General features: G+C 47.0%; 2 protein-coding genes across 2 annotated transcripts; one reads left to right on the top strand and one right to left on the bottom strand.

Moving 5' to 3' along the window:
- The first annotated feature begins 3706 nt into the window (after positions 1–3706).
- On the top strand, positions 3707–6336 carry F5B22DRAFT_588374 (acyl-CoA desaturase 1). The gene is made up of 6 exons (XM_047973665.1): positions 3707–4014; positions 4223–4717; positions 4780–4928; positions 4984–5094; positions 5173–5303; positions 5374–6336. Exons 2-6 carry the CDS (start codon positions 4278–4280, stop codon positions 5974–5976), a joined length of 1434 nt encoding a protein of 477 aa, XP_047835291.1. The 5' UTR covers positions 3707–4014; positions 4223–4277; the 3' UTR covers positions 5977–6336.
- A 1074-nt stretch (positions 6337–7410) lies between these two features.
- Positions 7411–11510, bottom strand: F5B22DRAFT_260737 (SNF2 family N-terminal domain-containing protein). Its single transcript, XM_047970092.1, has 3 exons — positions 11185–11510; positions 10551–11024; positions 7411–10500 (listed from the first exon to the last, which is right to left on the bottom strand). Exons 1-3 carry the CDS (start codon positions 11207–11209, stop codon positions 7679–7681), a joined length of 3321 nt encoding a protein of 1106 aa, XP_047835290.1. The 5' UTR covers positions 11210–11510; the 3' UTR covers positions 7411–7678.
- Positions 11511–12300: the final 790 nt, after the last annotated feature.

The following is a 12300-nucleotide window of genomic DNA, read 5'->3' as shown; positions in this document are numbered from 1 at the left end:
ACAAACTAGAGGCCAAAGGAAGCATCCTATAAAAGACAGCACCCGCTGCGATCAAGTGCGCATCGGGTGCACGACAACTGACTACATTTACAATAAGCTATGTACTGTTTGCCGTGAGATCAATCGACAGACACGATATAGTCACGAAAGAGACCCCATGGTAGGAGTAGATGTAACAAGCACGAAGTCTGCTGACAGATATGGACTGAAGAGAACATATAATAACAAGGGCAGTAATACTGGGCTTGGAATCTAGGCAATTCAGATTACAATGATCAACTAGGGCTGCATAAGTCCTTGGCCAACCAACTCCTTCTTGGCTGTTGGTGGCTTGACTTGACTCTATATACAACTGGTCTGCCAGCCCAGACCGCCTAGGTCTTTGGGGTCTGTTTCAAGAAGCGAAGTCTGTATAACCTCACTTTCCAATATTGCCCAATATTGCCTGCATGTCTTGAAATATCATGAATAGCCTGCAATGGTCCTTCGTACGGCCGGAGTGCAAGGCGAACCTCATATTCAGCGTGTATGCGTGTAACAGCACGTACATCTTGAACGATGCGTAGCAATGCATGTCGCTCCATTCTTGGACTCCAAACCAAGGAACATATCTGACGAGCCCCAAAGCAGGAAAAGGTTCACACAGGATCTGTTAATAACAGTCCATGGTAGTTTCCTGCTGTCGTTTGATACTGAAAAGCGTAGACTATTGCGGAGGGTTAGGAGGTAGGATATCTGAATCTCAGCTTAGAGGCGGCATGATTAAAGAGGTATGTTGATAGATCGTAGAGCCTATAAGCCCTTAATCATTACTTACTATATGTAGGTAGTTTTGTAAAGCTTTTCACGACGAAACCGTGGGTTACATAATATGCATGAATTGTACAGCGAAACCTTATGCACCAAGCTCAATTGAGATTGCTGAATCTTAAAGGATCATTCTCTAACTCTTCCTTTCAAGGGTATAGTAGAAAGTTTACCGTTCTATAACTGCCACCAACGGTTCTATCGATCATGTGATTATGGTACTACGGCGTTCATATGGCTGGATGAACGCATCATACACCGTCTATCCATCATGAACCCTTAATTTCTAACTTCAATGAAGGAACAATCTAATTGCTCTCCTGTTATGTTTAAGATACTGGGCTACAGCAAACGGATACCGATTATACCAATGGTAATTATATGCTTATGCTATTATATGTATTGCCTGAAACCTTCACCTTTTGGGGGGAGGGAGAGGGGGGTTAAGACACGCAGTTCTACCAAACAAGATTTGCACTCTGGCTACGCGGAAATAATAGTCCGTTAAGATCCCGTTCTTTGATAATCGGTTAGTAGCTGTAGTATCACTTGTCATAAATATAACAGCGTTGGTGGAAATGGATGGATAACAGTAACATCAGGAAGGGAAGCTGTGAAATATACTTACCTTAATTTAACAGAACCCGCAATTTACAATCACTGGCCTTAATATACTATAAATGTGTTACTAAGTAGGTAAGCGATTCTATTGAATCTGATTGCACATTTTGGGTTTCACAATTATCAGCCCGCTTGGTGATAGCAAGACCGACTGCAAGCAATGGATTGATTCTTTACAGTAACTATAATGAGAACCCCCCCGCCCCCGGCTTACAAGCCAACGAAACGCAAACTTTGCTGTCAGTCAGGAGTTTCTTCATAGCTGCTCAAAATGTCATATGTTTTAACACCGGCAACCGCCGATAATACGGACGCTTAGTACTAATACATACCTACTTCCCTACTCATACTTACAGGACAGCAGACAGGATAACCTTGACAAGTACGACTCTGTACAACCAAAGCCTTGCCACGCCGTTCCGTGCCACATGAAGAATCTTGCACGATTCTAGAAGGCTGGGAGGCGAATTCCGAGGCACGTTGGTAGCGATCGGCAGTGGGGCTCAGAGTCGACCCGGCTACTCTAGTTGGTTGAAAACCCCATTTCCGGGTATTCTAAGTAAGCTCCACTACGGGAATCTATTTTGTTGGGGCACACCTGGAAGGTACTTACATCCAATGATGTATGTATGTACTCAGCTAGGTACACATGCGACATGTACATGTGCCCACTACCTACTTCACCGAGCACCACATAGGTAGGTAGCTCGGAAGCAATAGCCGGCCGCTTTTGCCTCGCTTGCTTACGTATGTACCTCAACCATTAGGTATCAGATTTTATCTACACGGTTTGGCTGACCGTTGGCTATTCTTCCTAGTCATTCTTCTTAACTTAACCCATACCACCAAGCTACGCAGGATGGCAAGGTGTGGTCGGCAGCCATCATGGCAGTGATGTACATGTAAATATAGCTTCCTTTCCTCCAATCAGGCTTATGTAAGTACGTGCGGTGTAATCTGGGTTAGGTGAATGAATGGCATAGAGTACCACCAAGCTGTGTGTCTAGGTAGGTACACCAAATACCTACCCATAGACATTATATACTTTGTAGGTATGTCCTTACCTATTTACTTGAGTACAAAAATGTTCAACAAGTAGGTAAGTATGAGGCACAACTAATGTTGAACTAGATGATGATAGCCTAATCATGAGTCGATTCAACCGGTTTACCTATATTGGGCATGTAATGACTGTCTCATCGAATCTTGAATGAGCTGGCTGAACCTTGGATAGAATCTTGGTCAGAACCTTTAAAGTTGGTTACTGTAGTTGAGCAGAGCTGGGCTGCCATAAGTATGTACTTACACGTAAGGCCACCTGCCCATACCTAGGTAGGTACCAACATAGGTACCTCCCTACATTATAGCACACTAGTAGTATGTAGGTACTACCTAGAGAGGTACCTATAGTTATCGGATCATGGTCGGTGGTGGGGTAGCGTTGCAGCATCCAAAAAGGGAAAGGCCCATGCATTGTTTGAGTCTCTGACTGGCTGTTTCCCTTGCCGGTGCTACCGCCACATTGGACCCTTTTCCCCCAACAATTCAACAAATTTCAGATCTGCAACCGCAGGGGGAATGGCAGGGAGTACAGACAAGGCCCAGGCTGACCAGACTGAGGCCAAACTCCAGCAGAACTCCAGCACAGTGATTGATCCTGCCATACTGTATTATATCCATGTATCAGTGGTGCTATCACGCCTGTTGCAGCATCGCCTAGCGACACTTGAGACAGTGTCCAAGACTGTACCAAGCTCCCTCTACAATGTACTCCACAATGTACTCGCGGATATCAACAAAGTTTGGTCCTCAAACGGTCGACTGTTGCTTGATCCAGGCAGACAGTAAATACAAGTAGTAGTACCAATTCAAGTTAGTACTTACAGCACATGTAGGTTGTAGGAAGACATCGGGAAAAAAACAAAAAAAAAACAGTTTGACAAGCCTCGGTCTCATCTGAGAATTCGATTGTCAATTGCAAAAGCCTGCCTACCACATATATATTCTTAGCACCTGCCTCCTCATACACCGTCATATTGAGACAAGGTAGCAGCTGAGCAGCGGTCCTGACCTCCTTTTCCCCCCCAATCCATCCTCGATTGATAACACGCGCCCAGGTCAAGCGTGTATCGTGTCAGAATCGTGTATTGGATGTAGAGTCGAGTCTGCCTACCTACTTACATAACGACAGCACACATAACCCGGCTCCGCTTCCAGACTTTGATTCCATATTTAGGACCAACCCTACCTAAAGCTGTAATCAGTGCATAGTGTAAGTAGATACCTACACCTACCCACCTACCCTTCGATCATCCCGTACCTACATTCCTGTCTTGCGTCTTATCCTTGTCTCGTCTCGCCTCTCCCCCGCCACCACAAGGACCACCCAGAAGAAACGTACCGGCTTAGTGTGGTCCTCTTGATACCGGTAGTGCCATTGGTGTCTTCTCCTGTCCAGATCCTGTCCAGAGGGTCCTCTCTTTCTCTCGGTTGCCTACTCGCCGCTACTCTACATCTACGCCCCATAGCGTGGTAGACAACGGGCCAACATTTGGTATTCCACCAGCCGAATCCCTACATACAGTAGTAGGTACCGTACCTACAGCACACTACTGTCGATGTACATCTTGCCCATCACACTTGCACTACTTCTCTACCCACCATTTCCCAATCCCCATATATCATCGAATAAATACCGTCCCTAGCCTGTCGCCTCTTCATCCGCTCCTCATCTTCACCTTTGACCTCTCTCCTCTCTCCCCGCTCCTTGACGAACTAACAAGGACGCCGACAGAACACAGTTCGAGGGCGTGTTCCCATACTCGGCGTTGTCCGCACCACCGCCCGCCATGGCGTCTCCCAGCACAGCTCAGAACAGCGTTGCTGCTGCTGAGGCTTTCTCCGACGGCACTCAGGATTACAAGCCACTGAGATCCAACAACAAGTTTGATTCGAAAAAGCCTCACATCACCGAATTACCCATAACATGGGGCAACTGGTACAAGCACGTCAATTGGTTGAATACCTACTTTATCATCATAGTCCCTCTTATGGGCTGTGTGGGCGCCTACTTCACACCACTCACATACAGAACAGCCGTCTTCACGGTTCTCTTTTACTTTGGGTCTGGGTTGGGTATTACAGCAGGGTACCATAGGTTATGGGCACATAGTTCATTCAAAGCAAGACTACCTCTGAAGATCTTCTTGGCTGCTATGGGAGCTGCTAGCGTGGAAGGTAGTGCTAGATGGTGGTCTCATGGACATCGCGCTCATCACAGATATACCGAGTAAGCAGTTTCTTTCAGTGGCGGTCGGGGTCCTGTCAAGCCAAACTAATACATGATTCCAGTACCGAGAAGGATCCTTACAGCGTCCGCAAAGGTCTGCTTTACTCTCACATTGGTTGGATGGTTATGAAGCAGAACCCCAAGCGTATGGGACGAACGGATATTTCAGACCTCAATGATGACCCTGTTGTTGTTTGGCAACACAAGAACTGTGAGCCTTCCCATCCAAAACTCGCCACATCTACCTGATTACTGACCGGTTATAGACCTCAAGTGTGTTTTGATCATGTCCCTGATCTTCCCAACTGTTGTCTGTGGACTTGGCTGGGGTGACTGGGCGGGTGGATTTATCTACGCAGGAATTCTTAGAATCTTTTGTAAGCAAACTTCAGACTTTTTTTTTTTTTTTTTTTTTTCCCTTGTATGACTTGATCAGCTACTAACAGGCTTTGCAGTTGTTCAACAAGCTACGTTCTGTGTCAACTCACTTGCCCACTGGCTTGGAGACCAGCCCTTTGACGACCGCAACTCTCCCCGAGACCACGTTTTCACAGCTTTAATCACACTTGGTGAGGGATATCACAATGTAAGTCTTACTATAATTATCGTTACAAACCCGTTCTTTCTATGTTGACATGAAGCTAATATCCTGTCAGTTCCACCATGAGTTCCCCAGTGATCATCGCAACGCGATTGAGTGGTATCAGTATGACCCAACAAAATGGTTCATCTGGACAATGAAACAGCTTGGCTTGGCTTACGACTTGAAAACCTTCCGCCAGAACGAGATTGAGAAGGGCCGTGTCCAGCAACTACAGAAGAAGCTTGATCAAAAGCGAGCTACTTTGGACTGGGGTACACCACTCGAGCAGCTTCCTGTCATCAGCTGGGACGATTTTGTGGCTGAGTCGAAGAACGGCAGGGCCCTTGTTTCCATTGCTGGTGTCATTCACGACGTTACAGACTTTATCAAGGATCATCCTGGTGGTAAAGCGCTCATCTCGTCCGCTATTGGCAAAGATGCTACGGCGATCTTCAATGGTGGTGTCTATCTCCACTCAAACGCTGCTCACAACCTTCTTTCTACTATGCGCGTAGGTGTTCTTCGGGGTGGCTGTGAAGTGGAGATCTGGAAGCGTGCTCAGTCCGAGAACAAGGATGTCGGTATGCTATTCGACTCCGCCGGTAAGCGCATTGTTCGTGCTGGTGATCAAGTCACTAAGGTCATACAACCAACTGCCAGCGCTGATGCTGCTTGATTAATCCTCTGGGGCAGTCTTTTATAAACTTATTCTCACAATGAATAATTGGGATAATTTGGGCACAACCTTTCACATGTCGTCTAAAAAGCAGAGGTATTCCTTCACTTGGGAAAGGCCATTAGCCAACTTTGACGAGCATTGATGAGCGGATGATGCTTTGTACATATACCACCATTGATGGCGCCGCTTTTATGATGGAGCGTAGAAGAAGCACCGATGGATGAGTTCATACGTGGCGTTATTGGGAGACTTTACGGTCAAAAAAGGAGTTTGTTATGAGACTTGACGATTTTTAAACGAGGATCAAATCACACTTAGCTACACAAAGAGTTTTAAATCATAACTTTGTTGAACTCATTCTATATGTTAAATGTGCCTATACATCATATCATTGGTATGCCATGATTCAAGCCTAGTTTTAGAAGAGTAGAGCTATTTTTACGATTGACGACCTGACCCCATGCTCAATCTGCTTATCGGGCTGTTGCCACTCAGTATCATTTGAAGATACAGTTAGCATATGGCCAAAATGATGTCTTCTGGTAATAGCCCCTCGTAACCTTCCTACATCTTAAGATACCTATCTATCTACATACTTCCAATCGTGATCTTCTTGCATTCGTCAGATTTGGAAACCATTAAATTGCATTATAAGGGCAACGTATATAGATTTTAATGATGTATACAGTGTAGGAACTATGCTAGTAGATGATAGAGGTGAACGGGTCCTATAACTGCAGACCGAGCGTGGGGTTGGTTACCTGCAGAGATAATCTTTCTCTGTTTAAAAGTCTTGTAGTTTTGTTATGGCGTGTCAAGAACAATGTGTTATGATACTTGCTCTAGGAGGCCATCGTGCCGTGCAGTCAGTCCCTTTCTATAAGTTAGAGGGGGGGAAAACATATTATTTTGATTTTTAATGAGCTGGTCTGGCATTCTATTGGGCCTACAGACAGCGAAGTGGTAAAACCAATCTTTATGGATATATCACTCAAGTTGACCGTTTCAGAGAGAATCACGTCAAGGCAGGGAAAGACAAGAGTAAGTTGTCCACACATTATCCCATTAACCTATATTTGGATCTATCTAGATCTACTATCTATAAGAGGGGATGCACCGTCTCAGCTAAAGCATGAAGCAATTAGCAATATGCCAAGGGTGTAAAGAGACGACGATGATAGAGCGGACTTCGTGCATTGTGGTGTTCGTTAATAGGTCGTAATAGAATGTTCCGATCAGCCATGTTGTCTAGTTTCTAGGTAAGAATACGTAGGAATCCTGAAGGACAAGGCCCAAAAATTCAGATATACCAGATCTAGTCATAGTGTTGCTCCATCGAATTGAGACGAGTCCGTGTCTTCTGTGGATTGCAACAGTCAAAACTAGTTCAGATCAGTCAAGTCCATCCTAGAAGAACGGAATTCTTCATATGAGCTGCCCACCACCTTTGGTCTGCCTTGTCTCTAGACCATTGGGAAATATTTCTACGTCGTTAGTCATGTAAAAACTCATGAGACCGGGCTGCAGCACACTAGACGCCTTAGGGAAAATAAAATAAATAAACCCCATCATTCCGCGTTATACCATAAGAACACCAACGCAATGCACCTCTTGGGAAAATCAAACCACGCAATACCGCATGAGGCGGGGAGACAATGAAAAATTTGGTGGCGATCGATGGAAAGCGACTGGAGGCGACTTATTTGAATAGATCGCGCAAATCCATGAGCTTTTGTTTTGCGGCTTCGGCTTTATCCATGACGCGGTTCCTGTCCATACTTAGACTCGCCAGCTTCATCTTCTTCTCTTGAAGAGCAAGCATCTTTTCCTCAATACTATTTCGCATGATATACCGAACAGTGCGGACAGGTCGTTTCTGACCGAGACGGTGCACGCGGTCAATAGCTTGAGCTTCTGCGGCAGGATTGTACTGAGGTTCCATCATATAGACAGTATTCCCAGTCACAAGATTAAGGCCAAGACCACCAGCAGAAATAGACACGAGTATAACGTGAACAGAATCATCTTCTCGGAAGGCAGTCATAGCAGCGCTTCGGGCTGGGCGGCTCATCTTGCCGTCTAGACGAGTGTAACGAATTCCTACTTTTTCAAGTGCGATCTCAATAAGATCTAGGTGAGATGTCCAAGCCGAGAACACGACTGATTTGAAAGGACGTTCGTCAGGTTTGGCTTTGCTCTGGGCCTCCGATTCAAGCAAGTCTTGGACTAAGGCAGCTGTCTTGGTGTGTGGTCCAGAATACCCAGTATATCCCTCTTTTGAGCGATCCTTAATCTCTCTTTTGGTGGGATGATGACCTTCGTGCTCAATCTGAAGTTTGCTCTTGCGGATTTCGTTACATTGATAACGAATGTATGAAGAACAGAACAAACAGTTCCCTGAGTCCTTGCCGTCGATTTCTCGTCTCCAAGCTTTAACGCAATTAGGACAGAGGAGGTGAAAACAGGCGGTCATATGACCAATGATATCTTCCTCTTCCTTCTCCGATGCAATATCAACCGCATCATTGGAGCCAATTCTTCGCTTGCATGAGATGCAAAGATCATTATTCGTTTCTTCCATGAGAGCAAACGCCTCGTAGCATCTAGATTCGGCTATCACAGGCTTGGTGTCTTCGTCGTCACTGTCGATGTCGATGGCCGAGTCGGCTGTCATGCCCTGTACGATTTCAAGATCTGAATCATTCAAAAGGTCTCTTCCGTGAGCACAAATCAACCGAAGTCTCAAAATAGACTGCAAAATATGGATATACACTTTCCCTCCAACCATTTTCTCTCTGCCCGCAGCCAAAACTTGCACCTTATCTTGAGCATTCTGCTCGAATAGCTGATAAAGTTTGCGCTCGTTCGGAGAGAAATCAAGTCTTACGAGATGGTCGGTCCTTTCGGGTAGATCTATTTTGTCTTTAAGGCGCCTTAGCGTGACGCTGTCGACGAGAACTCGAAGTTTAGGCACGATTTCGGGGTCACATAACTTGAATGGAGCCGTAATATATTGAGTGAATTTGCCCTTCTCGTCAAACGGCTTTAGTCGCAAGAAAGCTAAAAGAGCGGCAAGATCATCCAGTTTGTTTTGAACCGGTGTACCCGTAACAGCCCATCTTCGACTGGCCTGTAATCGACAAATAGCTTTGAATTGCAGAGTTGCTTGCTCCCGAATCATATGGGCTTCGTCGAGCACGATACGAAACCATCCAATTTCCTCGAGCGGCCAGGGTCCAGGCTTCCCCTTAGTACGGGCGGTCACTTCGCTAGCCACAGATCCGTATGTGGTCAACACCATGTCATAATCAGCGAGCAGGCTTGCGTCTTTGATGCGATTGGAGCCATGGTAAACATAATATTTCAATTCGCCCGGTTTTATGTGGAATTTGATCTGCTCTTCCCAATTGTTTATCGTGCTCAGGGGACAGACTAGAAGTGTGGCTTTTCCGTTCTGCTTGAGAGGTGTTAGCTGAAGAGGAGGTGGAGCTGGCACATGAAACGGTCGCGATGACTCTCCCTTCTTTTTAGGCGGCGGGGCTTGCGGTTGAATAGGTTCTTTCCTCGACCAATCATGAGCATCATCGAGCGTAGTAGCAACAAGTGATAAAATGCTGAGTGTCTTGCCCAGCCCCATCATGTCAGCCAGAATGCCGCCAAAGGTCTCAGATGGCATCTTATCATGTGTTTGGCCGGTAATGACATTGCGATATATCCTCTGTCCATGTTGGCCCTGTTGTAGTTGCCAAAATGAATCAGGTGTCTTCCCGTTAGGTGCAAACTGACGCGGCTGTTCTTTTAAGGTCATGAAATAAAGCCCTTGTTTCTGATGTCGAAGTAATTCTGTTTGTACTCTAGGATGTGGCTCCATCAATGGGAGGTCTTCACTTTTAGTGAGTGAATCGAAAACACCCATAACCTCGGAGCGGATCTCTTCAACACTCCGAACCATCTGTGGAGGCGGTGGGTAGGCAGGTTGCTGCCTCAGAGCCGGGGGTGGGGGAGGCCTAGGTCCTTCAATCTCCTGAGGGTTCTCATACCGAATGCCATTGTCATACACGAATGGCTTCCTGAGCCAGACACCTTTCTGTGATAAATATTTGCCGACGGTCGAAGCAGCCTTGCGCGGTCCGTAAAGCACCATGTTCAAGCTATAGCTCTTCGAAGTTGCCATACCGACTTCTTCTCCAGCTTCTTTACGTCTAGAGTTAATCCCACATTTGGTTCTGATCTGCAAGCGTGGCGTATCGAGTAATGGAGCCAGACCTGCAGAGGTATTTGGATCTACCAAACCAACGATCGTCTTTGTGTAGTCGTAGGCATATATCATCTGAGTTTCATCTCCGTGTCTTCTCTTTAGTATGATTTTGACCAGGGGCCAGTGGGTTGCCCCCATCATGGTAATTGCACCGGGCTTCGGGGCAGGTACAGTATGGCAATTTAGTCTGGCGTCTTGGACCATGCCGTAGCAAACTTCCTCCTCTGTCGGCGATTGTATCTCGACAATGTCGCCATCCTCGTCTATAGACAGATTAGTAATGTGCGCGTGGCTTCAGGCAGATATGACGTACTTCCGCTAGTCAGGTCTACCGTTTCGATTGGGGTGCTCGCAGAATGTTTGGGTTCCGCTCTCTTTTCCATAATATGTCGGCTAATGATACCACTTCCACCAGCTCCGAAGCTGGGCTTCATATCAGGCCCGTCGCCAACTTCTAACCTGCGGCGCTTATTCTGAGGAGCCGCAAACGTACGGTGCTCTACATTATTCATGCGCTCAATCATGCTGCCGAATCCGTTTGGCGGGGTCAACGGGTTTGGGGCGTGGTGCATCGGCAGATCTGAAAACTTGCTGCTGGGACTGTCGAAGCTATACTCAACCGGAGTCGAGGTGCCGGAGGCGTTGAAGAAAGGAGTTTGTATGCCATTATTGGGAGTGACTACGCCGTTTAAGCCGTTAAAGGCACGCGGGTTGAGGAGAGCAGCAGCATTATAAGAGGGAGCTTCTCTGCCGGGCGTGTTATTCGAATCTCCGTTGCGCACAGGGCCTGTTTATAGCGGAGGGGGGTGTCAGTATCCGTAGAACATAATTATACATAAAGGTATGAACGTTGGTAGGGGAAGTTTTATGGACAATCAGATGCGCAATTAGTCATGAGGGAGGCGCTGCGAATTCTGGTGAGAACAGGAAGGGGAGCGTATAAATACCATGAGAATGCGGATATGAAGCCATGGTACAAGTCTCGGTGGTATCCTGTCACAAGACAACAAAGAGTGGATACTCGCAGAGGTGACACCATGTAGATGGCGTCTATGTCCAAAAATCCTGCGCAGCAGCTTTCATGCCAAAGGCTGGAAAGGCGCGTGGAAGGGACAAGACGCACATATGTGCAGCAGAACTGGAGATCTTTGCCGGGCGATGGAGGAAATAGAGTCGAAAGGGTGCGAGTCGGCAATAGCAAGACAAAGAGCGGGCGATGTTGAGTTGATTGCTAGTGGCGTACAAGTGCAGTCAGTCGGGTTAGACGTGAAAGAGGTGGAGGGCCGACTGCAACAGGCAGAGGGCAGAGGGCAGAGGGCAGAGGGCGGGCGGTCGAGTGCGGACAGCCTGCCTATGTAAGGCTGAGGTCGAGGCGCACCTTACAGGACCACTGCTAGTCTGCGCGCTGTTGAGGATATACGGGCTGGCGCCGCAAGGTGCCGCAGGTGGAGGGGAAAGGCACGTGAAGAAATATAGCTGTCTCGGTAGGCGGGCAGGGCGAAGAACGTAGGAGAGGAAAAGCTGGACGGCCAGGTCGTGCGTGCTGGCGTTAGGAGGACGACTCACATCCCGAGTCACGAGGGCATTTTAGTTGCAGAAGAGGGATTCGGGCTCTTTGCTGGATTGGGGTTGAGAACGGGGGATGGAGGAGATAAAGATGGAGGAGGGGTGAATGAAGCCTGGAATGAAGCCTGCTGTGTAGATATTCCGCCGCCATGCCACTTGATATCACCAGTGCCGACAACAGTACACTGCATGCCTATTCAAGTACAATCTGTCGGGAGTTACAGAGCGAGGTACGGAGCGGTACATACGGCGGCCACTCTGGGCGTTTTAGCTTGAGGTTTTCTTCTAGAACCTTGCCTTACCTGGTCCGAGACATCGGAATGGCTGGTAGAGGCCGGTACCTAGCTAATTGCAGTCAAGTACAGCATCTATTGCTACTACTTACCCACGTACATATTGTACTACCTATTATGTGTAAGTAAGTCCGATTTGAAATATCACCTAAATGTATGTGTTTAAGCAAAGTCACACGTAATACCTACATATATATACCTACC

The sequence above is a fragment of the Xylaria bambusicola genome, assembly GCF_022495145.1.
Source record: "Xylaria bambusicola strain CBS 139988 unplaced genomic scaffold F5B22scaffold_3, whole genome shotgun sequence".
In the NCBI taxonomy this organism is placed as follows: domain Eukaryota; kingdom Fungi; phylum Ascomycota; class Sordariomycetes; order Xylariales; family Xylariaceae; genus Xylaria; species Xylaria bambusicola.
The sequence above is the reverse complement of the archived record's forward strand: the minus strand, read 5'-3'. Positions and strand labels throughout refer to the sequence as shown.